Source organism: Hyaena hyaena, unplaced genomic scaffold (assembly GCF_003009895.1).
Source record: "Hyaena hyaena isolate Hyena2069 unplaced genomic scaffold, ASM300989v1 scaffold_28, whole genome shotgun sequence".
In the NCBI taxonomy this organism is placed as follows: domain Eukaryota; kingdom Metazoa; phylum Chordata; class Mammalia; order Carnivora; family Hyaenidae; genus Hyaena; species Hyaena hyaena.
The window spans coordinates 2769275-2785251 of NW_024080660.1; the positions used below are offsets into that span (position 1 = coordinate 2769275).

Sequence of the window (15977 nt, forward strand, 5' to 3'; positions counted from 1 at the left end):
CACTGAATCTGTGTGGTAAGATTCAACACAACATCCTTTTACATTTTTCAATCACTGCTCTTCTTAGATGCACTTACACACCCAAGACATTTTTTTCTTAAACCAACCTGCAGGGCCTCTACATCCTGAAGCCAGTCTCTGGCTTTCTGCACCGAGTCTTTCAGAGCCACACCATTTGGCAGATAAGCGGGGATCTCCTCAATCTCCTTAACTGCTGTAGCCAGGCTATTCAATGAATGCCGAGGTCTACAAAAATGAAATGTAAGAACTACTTAATATGTTATATGGTGGTTCATTTTTCTTAAGGTTTCCTAAAGAAACTAGAAAACCCATTTCCAAGGAAATTCAGTATAACAAATACTTATCTTTTTCAAATGTCAATAGCTACTAGATATCACAACTTTAACTAAAGTTTCAAATGTCTGCATATAACTTAGGAGCATCCTAAGATAAAAGAAATGACTCAGTAAAGCATTTAAGTTCTACTTATTCCTGACTTTATGCTGGTATAAGCACAAACTTTTCATTTGCAGAAGGTAACTTAGCAATAAATTAGTGTTTTACTACATATACTGTCAAGACTCATAAATTTCGTCAGGAAAATTTTAATTCTCCAGGGTATCAACATACCAAAAGCATAGTATCAAACATGTCTCTCTGCTCAATGACCACTATTTTAGGACTACAATAGAACATCTACAAACACCTATTTTTTAATACTGTCAATTGGACCTGCAAAGATCAGACAGAAAGCAGAATTAGGGAGGGGCCGATCTTTCTCCACTCAGATGGTTTGCCTGAGTTGAATCAAATCTCTCAAACATAGATAAGGTATCCCGAATTACTAAGCAACAGCACAAAGGCACATTCCTATTCCTGTTGGTAATTACTGGCACTACCTTCATTTTAGGGAACAGTGCATATTAACTCTCAGACATTTCAAAAAAACTCCTAGCATTCTTGTTAACTGTAGGTTTAAATAGTTTTCCACTTATTTGTAAAACTTATTCTCTCAAAGATGGTATCATCGGAGTCCAAAGTCCATTTGAATCGTTCACTTCACAATCAGTAAAGAAGAAATTAGTATTTTTACCCAAGTTCCAAAGCAGCCCCAAATATCTCAGCTTTTTTCTTTTCTACATGTATTCTGTATCCACAACTGCAGCTTCTGAATATTTGTCACACGCCAACCATTGTGCTCTCCTGCTCTCAAATGGATATTACCCAACCCTCCCCAGGAGAGAGGGGAGTTTGCCTTTTCACCTGGCTTTGAGAAGACTCTTGGCTTTGTCATCCCAGTGCTCTGACACTGTAAGCAGCTCCTGAAGCCGGGCCATCGCTTTTTCCACTGCCGAGTATGGGGCTAGGCCCACCCCTAGGTCTATGAGACGTCTCATATCATCTAGTGTAAGGGAGCTGGGGTCTAGGCAAGCTTGCTGCACCTCTTCTAGCCAGCGGGCCTGCTCCAGACGGACACGCATCTCAGCAAGCTGTGGAAGTTCAACATCAAATTCAAAGCTGACATCTAGCAAGTCTTGCAGCTCAGCAGCACTGGGCATTTCCTCAGAGAGCAATTTCTGGCTATGCTGTTGGAAATCTTCTACACGATTCAAGAGATCCTAAAAAAACACAGGTTGTTGTATCAAAATAGTAATTTCAGTAACTGGCTTCTTTCATACTTAGAATCTTCAATACATAATTCAGTGTGACGCTCCTTCCATCTCATGTGATTTTAGCAATAATATGGGTAAATGAGATAATATATAAACCAACTGACAGCTAAAACTAGTGACTACCACAGACTTTTTTACCAACTGCAAGGAGTAGCAAGTGGTCACTTTCAAGGTAAAAATTTCCAACTTTATTTCTCCTTTCTGGGCCTGTTATAATCTCTATCCACACACACTCACACAAAACACTTAAGTAGGTTATGACAAACATCTGCAAATAAATATACAAATTACCAAGAAAGGTGACTTAATGTCAATTGAGTTTATTTACAAAATACAGTGAAACCTTGGATTGCAGGTAACTTGTTCTGCGAGTGTTTCATAAGACAAGCAAATATTTCTAATAAATTTTAACTTGATAAATGAACAAGGTCCTGTAATAATAGTAGTACATAACGCCAAATGTCACATGACTACAACTGACACAATGGTTGTTGAAATTTGCTTTGATGTATGAGTGCATTGGATTACAAGTACGTTTCTGGAATAAATTATGCTTGCAAACCAAGGCTCAACTGCATAGGATTACCGAAGTACTTTCCCACAGTTCCCTCTATAGTTACCTTTAGCAAAGGCGTTTGACTGAGGACACATGGAAGAGCATACAGTTGTGTCACAAACTGTCTGAGCTCATTCACAGTCAATTGATTCTGGGATTTTCCTCCACCAGATCGATATCTGTAAAGACAAAGGCCCGAGGAAGCCATGAGAACATAATATAGTCACCATTCCCAGATTCAATGTCACAGGAATACAGGACAGAAGGAAGAACCAATTCACAACAGGTTCCCAAGTAGAGCCACCTAAGAGTGCAAACTCAAATGGAAGTACACACCTCGTTTGCCTTTTGCCATTCAACAGCTGCTGTGCAACAGAAGCACACTTCTCCGCGTCCTGTGTGACTAAGCGAAGGTGGCGCAAAAGATCATTGTCAGGGAATTTCTTCATTTCAGATTCCTCAATTAAAGCCTTAAAGCTGACAAGGCCTGAGAATAAACAAAAGGTCGTTTCTGTAATCATTATGTGTATTACAAGTGGTATGACACACAAAGGAAGAGTTTGCTTTTGTCAGTTATCTAAAATACATGCAGCGTTTTAAGATGTTAACAGATTTGTTCATCTGATTTTTACTGTTTTGGCTGAGTGTAGAGTGTTTCTATTTACTTATTTTTTAAGTCTCTTTTATCTATTTTTAAGTAGTCTCTATGCCCAATGTGAGGCTTGAACTCATGACCTGGAGATCAAGAGTCGCATGCCCTTCCAAAGGAGCCAGACAGGTGCCCCTTTAGAGTGTTTTAAAATAGTGCTTAGAGTTGCTCTTCAATATGGAAATATTCAGACCTGAAATGTTTAAGATATGGGAAACAACAGATTTGTCAAAACAAAGCAAAACGCAGATTCTTATTGTCGCACAGACCACTCCTATCTCCTGCACTTCCATCCTGCTGTTGGCACAAGTATGCAGTGTGCTCAGGGACAATGATATTGAAACCTTCCCCTATATAAAAGAAGAGCATATTTACCTGTTGGACTACAGAAAGGAAAGAAAAGTGAAAACACTTTGAAAAAGATGGGGGCGGGGCGCCTGGGTGGCTCAGTCAGTTAAGCCTCCAACTTCAGCTCAGGTCATGATCTCACCATTCGTGGGTTCAAGCCCTGCATCGGGTTCTGTGCTGACAGCCAGCTCGGAGCCTGAAGCCTGTTTCAGATTCTGTGTCTCCCTCTGTCTCTGACCTTTCCCTGCTCACGCTGTCTCTCTTTCTCAGAAATAAATAAAACATTAAAAAAAGAAAGAAAAAAGACAGAGATGGGGGCAGGGGCACGCCTGGGGGGTTTAGCTGGTTAAATATCTGACTCTTGGTTTCCACTCAAGTCATGATCTCACGGTTTTGTGAGCTTGAGCCCTAAGTTGGGTTCTTTGCAGGAAGCATGAAGCCTGCTTGGGATCTTCTGTTTCCTTCTCTCTCTTGCCCCTCCCCTGCTCATGCTGTCTCTCTTTCAGAAAGAGAGAGAGAGAGAGAGAGGAAGTAGGGACTTTTAAGGTAATAATAATGAGAGACAGAAACTTTAATCAGCACTAAAAAGTAATAAACCACTGGGGTGCCTAGATGGCTCAGTTGGTTAAGCATCTGACTCTGATCTCAGGGTTCTGAGTTCAAAAGCCTTACGCAGGGCTCCACACTGGATGCAGAGCCTAAGTTACTTAAAAGAGAAAAAGGGGTGGGAGCAGTGATAAACCAAAGATAAACTTCTAATTTAATAACATGCTACCTTTGTCTTGAGGTCTAGTTTTAATTTTTTTTTAATGTTTATTTATTTTCAGAGAGAAAGAGAGAAAGAGAGCCCGCCCACAAGTGAGCAGAGGAGGTGCAGAGAGAATCATAAGCAGACTCCCTATCAGCACAGACCACAATATGAGCCTCCACGTCACAAACCACGAGATCATGACCTGAGCTGAAATCAAGTCTTGGACACTTAACCGAGTGCCTTAAGACCTAGTTAAAAAAAAAAAAAAAAGTTTTCCTAGGTTCCATATACAAGAAGAAATATTTTTGTTCTGACCCAAGAGGTGTAAAAGTTATTGTTTCCAAATACTATGATCTTTGCTAAATATACAATCTTGTACAATTCCCATATCAAGATTTTCCTTTGATGTAAAGGGCATCTGCCTCATCCACTAGTGGCTTTATCTTTCTCTGCTAACACTCCATAAATCAGCGTCAAGTTGTTTCAAGTAATCTGTTCCTTGGTAACTATGTTGGCTACATCACAAGCAGTCCCAATCTGCCAATCACCAAGATACCACATACTTTTCTTTTTGTTAATCTTTGCCTCCAAAGCTTCATTCACATTCAGGGCCCATTCGTTGTAAGATTCTGCTCGAAGCTTCAATGCATTCATCATGGGGTAGAGATCATCCAGAGTGTATCTATACCTGGAAACAGCAGACTTGGTTTTGAGATGTTTGGGTTTGGAGAAAATCATGCATTTTACATGCAGTACTTCAGCCCTGGAGCAGGGATGTCACAGAGCTTTTATGAAGGACTTAGGGTTTTCCACAGAAAAGATCATTCTTCCTACTCACCTCAGTTTATATTTATAAGGAGGACAGGAACACAATTCTTTCACATGATGCAGGCAAACAAGCAAACCAGGTTTACAAGAGCAGGAGATGGCAGACATGAAGCATGTGGTTTTGCATTTTATACACTGACGCTCATCATCTGGCAACAGCTCAAAATCCATTCTTTCCGAATCAATTACTCCCTAAAATAAAGTGTACTTTAGAGACCTCTGAAGGATAATATAATCCACCAGCCCCCAAGTCAAATACATAATAGCTGAGTTTTTTAAAAAGTGGGTGGGGTGGCACAAAAACAGACACATAGACCAATGGAATAGAATAGAGAACTCAGAATTAGACCCACAAATGTATGGCCAATTAATCTTTGACAAAGCAGGAAAGAGTATCCAAAGGAAAAAAGACAGTCTCTTTAACAGATGGTGCTGAGAGAACTGGACAGTGACATCCAAAGAATGAAACTAGATCACTTTCTTACACCATACACCAAAATAAACTAAAATGGATAAAGGACCTGAATGTGAGACAGGAAGCTATCAAAACCCTATAGGAGAAAGCAGGAAACAACCTCCTTGACCTCCACTGCAGCAATTTCTTACTTGACACACCCCCAAAGGCAAGGGAATCAAGAGCAAAAATGAACTATTAGGACCTCATCAAGATAAAAGGCTTCTGCAAGGCAAAGGAAACAATCAATAAAGCTAATAGGCAACTGAAGGAATGGGAAAAGATAGTTGCAAATGACATCAGATAAAGGGCTAGTATCCAAAATCTATTAAGGAACTCACCAAACTGCACACCCAAAAAACAAATAATCCAGTGAAGAAATGGGCAGAGACATGAACAGACACTTCTCCAAAGAGGACATCCAGATGGCCAACAGACACATGAAACGATGCTCAGCGTCCCTCATCATCAGGAAAATGCAGATCAAAACCACACTGAGATACCACCTCACGCCGGTCAGAGTGGCTAAAATGAACAAATCAGGAGACTCTAGATGCTGGCGAGGATGTGGAGAAACAGGCACCCACCTACACTGTTGGTGGGAATGTAAACTGGTACAGCCACTCTGGAAAACAGTGTGGAGGTTCCTCAAAAATTAATAGAACTCCCCTATGACCCAGCAATAGCACTGCTAGGAATTTACCCAAGGGATACAGGAGTGCTGATGCATAGGGCCACATGTACCTCAATGTTCGTAACAACACTTTCAACAATAGCTAAATCATGGAAAGAGCCAAAATGTCAACCAACTGACGAATGGATCAAGAAGATGCGGTTTTTCTATACGATGGAATACACTACATGACAATGAGAAAGAATGAAATCTGGCCATGTGTAGCAACGTGGATCGAACTTGAGGGTGTTATGCTGAGCGAAATAAGTCAGGCAGAGAAGGACAGATACCATATATTTTCACCTGTAAATGGAACAGGAGAAACATAACAGAGGACCATGGCGGGGGAAAAGAGGAAAAATAGATGGGGAGAGGGGGAGGCAACCATGAGAGACTCTTAAATACTGAGTACTGAGGGCTGATGGGGGTGAAGGAGAGGGGAAGGGGGGTCATGGGCATGCAGGAGGGCACTTGTTGGCATGCACACTGGGTGTTATATGGAAACCAACTTGACAAGGAAGCAGGGAAGGAAGGGAGGGAGGGAGGGAGGGAGGGAGGAAGGAAGGAAGTGGGTGAGGGAGCCTTACCAAAATGGGAGTGCATGATTAAAAATGTGTGGAACACAAAGTAACAATGACCTACAACGATGGGCAAGGTAAAGTACCTCATTTGTTTAGAGAGAACCACTTTTTGGACAAGGTAGGCCCTCATGTTTGGGCCTCAGAGTATATATCAGTATATACAAAAACAGTTTGTAGGATTATAAACTACTGACATTAGCTATTTATTCTACTCCAAATTGGCTCTGCCCATAGTTTGTATATAGATAAGAGATAAGAGAAAAAGGAACATATATACTTTCTACTTCAGAGGAAATATTATGTAGGACTTCAGAATAATACTGCCAGAGAATCTATAAAAAGAACAAAAGTAAGAAAAAGGAAGAAAAATGAAGACTCTCATGAAGGGATTATTGATGGGAAGATGCTTAGTGGTAGATGAGCTTTTACATGAAAAAGTTATCTAAAGGGATATTATTTATCCAGAGTGTTAGAAAAACATACAATAAAGACCAGAGTCATAATAAAGCATTTCCTAATTTAAATAGTATCAAGAAATTAAGATACTGAACCAGTAAATTTCAACTGCAGTTTGTACCACCTGACACCTAGAGGGCCCTCCTAGAATACACTTTTGTCACTCAAAGATCAAGCTTTTACCAGCTTTTCTCTTTATCTGAAAGGGAATCCAGATCTAACCATGAGAATGCCAGAAACTAATTGATTAAGTCAATTTATGAGCCACCAAGCTCCTCTGTTTTGCTGTTACTCTGTATTTTAACCTTTTGATCATTTTACTTCCCGATTACATGGACCAACAGGAACAGAAGAGTGTAAGGAAACCACTAATGGATGAATTTTGGTTTTAAACTGGAACTGATCATTTAAAAAAACTTTGAGGTAAAAATGGTTACAGTTTTATTTAAAATGAGAGTAAGGACCAACTTTACGGATTTTACTTGAGAATGACTCATATACAGTTCGCCCAATTTTTGTTTGTAAATTTCTACATCTAGAAAAAAATTTTAAGTTCTCAAAGCTCCAAAAACGAGTTACCATTACTGATATAAGACCTTGGTAAAGGTGCTTAAATCCACTGGGCATTGTTGTACCTAACTGTAAAATATCAGGGGAAGGTGAGCAAGCTGATGTTGATCTGTACAGGCTTCAGGGAGCCAACATTCAAGGATTCTATCTAAAAAGGCACACTTAAAAAAAAAAAAATCAATGTAACTATTTATTTGCAGATACCACTGTCCCAAAACAATCTTAAAAAAGCTAATAAACAACTGAGTTTTTGCAAGGTTGCAGGATACAAGTAGTCAATATACAGAGGTCAATTATATTTGTATATACTAGCAATAAACCATTTGAAATAAAAATTAAGTATCATTTATAACAGTATCTAAAAAAACCAAAGTATATTATTATAAACCCAAGAAAACATGTGTAAGATCTGTGCGCTGCAATCTACAAAATACTGAATGAATGAAATAAAGATGACTTAAATAAATGGTGGCTATGCTATGTCCGTGAACTGGAAGAGTCAACACTGTTAAGATATCAATTCTCCAACTATAGTCGTGGACTTAATGGAGTTCCCATGAAAGCCTAACCAGTTTTTTGGTAAAAATCAAGAAGCCAATCCTCAAATTTATATGTAAAGCAAAAGAACTAAGATAACCAAACCAATTTTTAAAATGAACAAAGCTGCAAGACTCACACTACCTCGTTTCAAGATTTATTACAAAGTTATAGTAATCAATACCATATGGTAACAGCAACAGACAAATGCATAAATTAAGAGAATAAAACAGAGCATAGAAATAGACCCAAAGAAGTGAAATGAGTATCAACACAAAGGTGCCCGGGCATTTCCACGGAAAAAGAAGTCTTCTCAAGACCTGGTGCTAAAGCAATGAGACACCCACAGGTAGAAGAGAGTCATCCCAAACCACACCTTGAACCATAAATAAAAATTACTTGAGATGAATTAAAGATTTATACTTAAAGCTTAAAACTAAAAATTCTAGCTGATGGACTACACAGGAGAAAGTCTTTGTGACTTTGGGTTAGGTACGATTTCTTAAGGACATAAAAGAGATACAAAAAAGAAACAACTGCTTAATTGAGCTTTATCAAAATAAACTTCTGCTATTAGAAAGACACTGCTTTGAGAATGAAGACAAGTCACTGACTAGAAGAAAATATTTGCAGAACACGTATTTGATAAAGGACTGGTCTCTAGAATAAACAGAAATCTCACAACAATCCAATAAAAAGGGGGCTGGGACAAAACATCTGAATAGACACTTCACCCCAGAGATACATATACAAATAGTAAGTACATACATGATAAGATGTTCAATAATATCAGTAGCCATTAGAGAAGTAGAAATTAAAACCACAAAGAGATACTAATACAGCTCTCCAGGATGATCTTAAAGGAAATTAGACTAAGAAAAGACTCTTAAAATGGCATTAACAACATGTGTAAGAATTTTACTAAGTAAAGCCCAGAGATATGCAATTAGGAGGATTCCAGAACCTTACCAATTTACGGACAGTTTCTCTTAAAGCTTTCTCATCCTCAATCATAATGGCCATGTCTTTCTGAACAGTTGAAGCCACTACGACATCCAGTACATCAGCCTTGGAAGCCATCTTGCAAATCATCTCATCGTGGGAAAATACACAATAGCGGTGAAGCAAGCGATAATGCTCCACACACTGTCGGCCTAATGGCAGCTGGGTCAAAAGACAAAGGACAATACATGACATTCATTCATCTTTCTCCTTCCTATTTCCAAAGACTTCTGACCATTATCAAATGACTAAATATGATATTCTGGGCCATGATACATATATCAACCCTAAAACTAGCCTTTAAGAGGCCTTGGGCCTTTTTTTTTTTTTTTTTAATCTTGTGCCTCAAAGATCTGGCATATTAGGCAGTTAAAAAACCCAACGGGGGCACGTGGGTGGCTCAGTCAGTTAAGCGTCCGACTTCGGCTCAGGTCATGATATCACGGTTCGTGGGTTCAAGCCCCGCATTGGGCTCTGTGCTGACAGCTAGCTCAGAGCCTGGAGCCTGCTTTGGATTCTGTGTCTCCCTCTCTCTCTGACCCTCCCCTATTCATGCTGTCTCTCTCAGAAATTAAAAAAAAACAAACAAAAAAACATGTACTTAGGTGCCTGGCTGGCTCAATCAGAAGAGCATGCAACTCTTGATCTCAGGGTCATGAGTTCAGGCCCTATGTTGGTTACAAATAAACTTAAAGAAACCAAATGTATTAACAATGTATTAATGTCTACAACAATGTAAAATCTAACTGGACATATGAATTCACACATTTCCTGAAACAACTATGCTGAAGCAGTGCAGGTTAACCTACTTCAGGAAATAATAATGCTCCAAACTAGAACAGAAAGTAATTTTAGATACAGGTAGTACTATTACTCAATAAAGCATTGAAACAAAGTTATAATTCATTAGATTTAATATCACACACTTAAACTACATCTTTTTACGTAAATGTAAAGTATTAATACTAGCATAAAAATTCTACTTTACAAGGCACCTGGGTTTTGGCCCACATCATGACCTTGTGGCTCACGGGATTAAGCCCACATAGGCTTTGTGCTGACATTGAGGAGCCTGCTTGGGATTCTCTCTCTCCCTCTCCCCCACTCACGTTCTCTCTCTCTAAAAATAAACAAACATTAAAAAAAATCTACAACTAAAACTAAATGCCATCACTGAAAACTGCTGTGTTGTAGATCATTTAAGTTAGTGCTGTACAGTCTTAAGACTGAACTGTTTGTTATGAGTTTGCAATGAAATACTGAATTCCACCCAAAATGTTTATCAACAGACTCATTTATTCACTAAGTCTCACTTTTACAGAAGAAAAACCTATCAGCTGAACCCAGTAGTGTGCTTCATTAGTACAGGCTTGATTTACAATGTGGTGCCACGTGCTTTATCTCATTATGGATGGTAAACAATCTGTAAACCAGGCATTTGAGCAGCAACAGGTTTAAGCAACCATACACATGAAAGCTTTTAAAGTATTATATACTATTTCTGTAGGAAAACAATACATTTGAAAAGTCTACGTCCTAATTACATACCCAATCAACAGTGCAGAAGTTAACAGCCTCAGCAAAATTAAAACCTTGATTAAAACCACTGTGGTAGGCTCTCGGAAATGTAATCACAAACTCTCCAGCACACTGATTAGTTCGGTAAACCTAAAAAGACAGAAATTGGAGACTTTTAGTGACATTCGTGAAAGATAATCTGGACACAGACTATCAGATTAAGTCTCCAGAAAGGGAAGCTTTCTGCCAATTAAAAGTGAGCCATAATAAAGGAACTATGATAGAATAATCACAGAGATACTCATTTCTGTCACAAGATGGAGTAGTATCTCAGACTATTAGGGTTGATTATTAGCATCTGAATAGAAAACATGGCTTTTACTACAACAACTGGGCTATATCCAGAATTAGGACATATCTTTCTAAATATTAGCTATAATATTAATTTAATATTTTCTTTAATTAAAGAAAAATTATAGTTTAGAAAGCCTGAAATTAGAAACTGGAAAAAAAAAAAAAGACATCACACTTAGTATTTGCAAAATATGGCTGCTTGGCAACCTAGTTATTAGCTGCAACAAGTTAGTTTTTATGGTGTCCAAGGATCTAGTCCTACTGGCTTACTGCAGGATAGTAGCCAATCACACCCAACAGTTGTTTCTGCTACCCAGTTATGGTATGGAACACATATACCCAAATCAATGCATAAAAATCCGAGTAAGAGAAGAGAAGTGGAAGTTAATCAAGCCTGAGTGGCAGGCAGATTGACCCAGGACATACAGGCACTTCATGAGTCATCAGGGTATTAGGGTTCATGATGGTCACAAGCTGATGGAGAAGATCTGGCTGGGACACAAAGAGCTCTGGAGCTAGTTTCTTCATCACATTTTCTAGCTGCTCGGCAGCATACCCTGGGACTCCATACCAGGTTTTTGGCTCACCCCTAAAAACAGATTATAAAAATAAATCAATCTCAAGAAATACATAAACATGAAATTTCATTAGAAAAAAATCAGTCTGCAAGAACACAAACAAACTGGTTCACAAGTCATACATTTCAGACCCTGCTCTGTAAGATTATGCTACGAAGGAATGTTCTCAGTGTCATTAGAAATGTGATCTGGGAGCGCCTGGGTGGCTCAGTCGGTTGGGCGTCCGACCTCAGCTTAGGTCATTATCTCACAGCTTGTGAGTTTGAGCCCTACATTGGGCTCTGTGCTGACAAGCTCAGAGCCTGGAGCCTGCTTCACATTCTATGTCTCCCTCTCTCTCTGCCCCTCCCCTGCTCACACTGTGTGTGTGTGTCTTTCTCTCAACAATAAATAAACAATAAAAAAAATTTTTTTAAAAGAAATGAAATGTGATCTGGACATATGTAATGCATTTCCCCCCTTCAAATGTATAGAATTTGCACAGGAGACTTTCTGTCCGAGGTCCCTCTCCTCACTCCCATTTTTATCTGAGCCTTTAGAAACTATAAAATATCTAAAATTTCTAAGAATATACAATATCCTGTTAAGCTACAGGATATGTGGTTACCACAATTTCTTATCGTAAATGACAGGGGATGGCAATTCTCCATCTTCCTTTTCCCTTGTCCATTCTGACAGGCAAGGTTAAATCAAACACTAATAAGGTAATTAGCATTTCTAAAGAACTCTTATTCTTCAAAGCACTTTAAACTGTCGACCAACTAATCTGTAACATTCCTGTGAGGTATGGTAAATTTAATCTTCATTTTACAGCTGGGAGCAATTGCCTAGAGAAGCAGAACTGATGCTCCACATATATTTTTGCCAACTCCCTCTTTCTTGTGGTATATTCTCAAATTCCTTGTGTGGGGATTTAAGTGAGTTACAGATCTTCAAATATTTCTGTACTTAGAAAAGCAAGGGAAACAGAAGGGGTAAAAACAGATGTGAAAGAAGAAATGGCTTTGGTTAGAGTGTAAAAAGTAAAAGAGTCCAAATAGCCGCATCCTTGCACCACGCACACGTGCGCTGGCTGAGGAAGCCCATTCCACTAGGTGTAATGATGCCAGCCCTCAGCACCACAAAACGGAAGCTGGCAGTTCCAAGGGCCTGGACTCTGGCACCCATACCTCACTGCGCTTCCAAAGGGTATCTGAGCTGCCACTGCCATGGAATGGGATTTTTCCACAGTACGGGCAACACTCGGTGCTTTTTCATCTTCCCAGGAATTAAGATTTCTTTCACTAAAGTCTGTCTACCCTCTCTGCAGAAACATGTTATACCTGAAAAACAGTGTGGGTACAATTTCAGGGGATTTATGGATTTCCCAGGAATCCTTAGGAACCACTGCCTTAACTTGTTAAGATGCCTGTTCAAACAGTAGTGAAAACTTAAGGGGAAAAAATATCTCGTTACTCTCCAGACACAGTTAAAGAGTTAGGACACATCGGACATGAAAAGGAGAGTTTCCAGCCCGCTTGCCACCATTTGCAGGTCACTTGGAACTCCTTACCAGTGCAGGTAGTTAATTGAATAGCTCCAGTGGTCTTCAATATGCCAACAGAATGAAGAAAAGCACATTCCCACATATAACCAAGGAAGTTTCATGCCACATATATCAGCGGTAATGTGAGCAAGGACAGACTGCTCCATCACTGGCATATTGTTCAAATTCCAGCCACTATCAAGATACTCCTAAAAAGAAGGAAGCAAAAAAGGTACAAAGGTTTAGCAATATCATGCCAACATTTTAGATTCTGAATGTTTCAAAAAGCTGGCTGAAAACAGTCTTCAAAATAAAAAGGTTGGGGTCAGAGGAAAGGAGGGGAGACCACTATGCTGACTTTCTAGACGTTCATGTATTACTTCTGCTCAGTTCTGAACTTTACATAAATGAACTCATATAGTATATACTTCTTTATCTGCCCACCCCCTTTGTTCTGGCTACAAAGGAAATACATCATATGAGTCTGTTTATATCGAGTTCAAAAGCAAGCTAACTAATCTATGGTGGTCCAAGTCAGGATAGTGGTGTCCTGAGACAGGGTAGGCAGGACAAGAGCGGGGACGAAGGGGAACTTCAGGGGTAAGGTATGGTAATAATAGGTCACATCCTTATTCTTGCTCTAGTGTTGGTTATATGGGTGTATTCAGGTTGTGAAAAATCATCATCAAGCTGTGCACACGATTATGTACATTTCTAGGTATATGTTAGACTTCAAAAAGGTTTTTAAAAAAAACCTGACTTCCTATTAGGATAGAAATAGAAACCCTCCTAGAAGTTTGCTATTGTGGAAAACACTAGACTCCTAAACACTAAAGTTCAAAGATAAATAGGTCTGGTCCCAATCTCTCAAACTGTCTTCAGAAGGAGAAACCAAAGTCACAGACTGAAGGCAAAGGGAGGTTAAGTATCTCCCCACATCACCACAACGTGGAGAATAGCTGGGACTAGAACGGTTCTGTGGGCTCTTTCTACTTTTCTAGAAATCATTAAAACTCTAGTAATCAAAAATGTGCTGAAAGCAATCATAAATATTACATTAAACCAATGAAAAAGAATTTCAATTAATAACTCAAGTTCCAACTACACATCTCTGCAGTAAGGCTATGAATCCTGTACTATGCCCTTTAGATAAGGATATGCTGGATATGCTGAACTATCACTTTAACTGCAGGGCTCTCCTCGAAATATAAGTGCCTCACAGCTAAAGCCTACCTCCTCTTCAGGTGAAAGTTTGATTTTCCCATCTCGGACAGGAAAGCCACTGCCAAATTCTTTTGAAGCGATATCAGCTCCATATTCTACTGTGACATCCTCTTCAATAGTGCTTACCAGTCGCCAAAATTCTTTCTCAACCAGTTCTGTAGGAACCATCTGGAAACAAAACAATGAGGAAGAGAAAAAAATGAATTTTTTCTCAGATACTCACAAACCACTCATGACCAATCTGAAGAGATTAGCTAAATGACAGGAATCAGAGGATAGAACCCTAAGAAAAATTACAACCATAATGTTCCACAATGATTCCCGGAAGCTCAGACACAGACATTATTTTCTAAAAGCAACTGTATTACTAAAAGAATAAGTACTGATTAAGAATTTTTTGTTCCTTAGGGTGCCTGGGTGGCTCATCAGTTGAGCATCCAACTTCGGCTCAGGTCATGATCTCACAGTTCATGGGTTCGAGGCCCATGTCGGGTGCTGTGCTGACAGCTCAGAGCCTGGAGCCTGCTTCAGATTCTGTATCTCTGTCTCTCTCTGACCCTCTCCTGCTCATGCTGTCTCTCTCTCAGAAATAAACATTAAGAACAATTTAAAAAAAAAGGAGCTCATGTTCCTCTATCACCAATCTGGCTACTACTCTGAAAGGTAATCAAGGAAACCAAATTCTGACATTCAACAACTAGAGATGTTTTTCTGTATGGGAAATGGAATACATAACTTGGGTCACTATTACACAGTAATAACAGCTGTGTGTGAACAATGCTTTATCCTTGAGAGGTATTCAAACACATTACCTGGGTGCACCTTTCACTAGGTCTGGATGATGGGAGTGTAGGAGCCAGGAAGAAAAAGTGCAAAATATGAACAAAAAGAACAATTACTCTGCAGCAGCACAAAGAGCAACCAGCCCAAGTGTCTAGGATCTGCTGTTAATCTGATGCAAGTCTAGAGACAGGTAACTTAAATGCTATCCCTCAAGGTCCTTATCTTCTAAGTAAAATAAAAAACTAAGCACAAATAGAAGAGGTCACACGCACACTACCAGGACTGGTGAAGCAAACATACCAGAAAATAATACACTGTATGAGGAGTCAAAGGAACTTAAAATTCAAAGGAGCATATTTTGAATTTATGCCTATCAAATAGGCAAACATTTTAAGTAACTTAACAGCTAATGTTAGTGTTCTTAGGGTTCACTCATACATTGCCATAAATGATAAAGCCATTAAAGTGGAGGGAAAATGCTTTCATCTAACCTCAGTAACCGTCTCTAGAAAATAATCCAACTAAAGAAATCTACACGTATGAAGTGTTTGCTATAGCACTTTGTTGGTATGTAAGAAAAAACACAGCCTAAGTGTCTAGAATTAAGGTAGAAAATCATTTAATTATGTATGGTATACTCACTTGATGGAACATTAAATGCTGAATGAAACATGCTTATGCTTCTAAGAGCATAAAGGAGAATTTAAAATGAACTCACCCTAAAGCTGGTAATACTTATAACATAACAACATACGCAGAGCACGCCGCCCACACGCAGAGGTCATTCAGTACACTGCAAAGTTTTTTTCCTTTTTAATATGTCCTACTAAACACTGACAGCTCTCCTTTTTTGTTGTATAGTTTGTGTATTTATTTTGGAAAAGAGAGAGAGAGACTGCATGGGACAGGGAGAGAGA

At 39.1% G+C, this 15977-nt stretch overlaps 1 protein-coding gene across 1 annotated transcript in view; it reads right to left on the minus strand.

The window, feature by feature from the left end:
- Positions 1–15977, minus strand: part of KDM5B (lysine demethylase 5B) — a 77939-nt gene that overhangs the window by 18892 nt on the left and 43070 nt on the right. Inside the window, exons 10-20 of the mRNA XM_039227457.1 lie at positions 14287–14445; positions 13081–13262; positions 11377–11539; positions 10627–10746; positions 9046–9240; positions 4816–4997; positions 4541–4665; positions 2566–2716; positions 2294–2408; positions 1264–1619; positions 108–246 (exon numbers count right to left, since the gene is read on the minus strand). Coding sequence (XP_039083388.1) covers positions 108–246; positions 1264–1619; positions 2294–2408; positions 2566–2716; positions 4541–4665; positions 4816–4997; positions 9046–9240; positions 10627–10746; positions 11377–11539; positions 13081–13262; positions 14287–14445 — 1887 coding nt within the window. The remainder of the gene's footprint in view (positions 1–107; positions 247–1263; positions 1620–2293; positions 2409–2565; positions 2717–4540; positions 4666–4815; positions 4998–9045; positions 9241–10626; positions 10747–11376; positions 11540–13080; positions 13263–14286; positions 14446–15977) is intronic.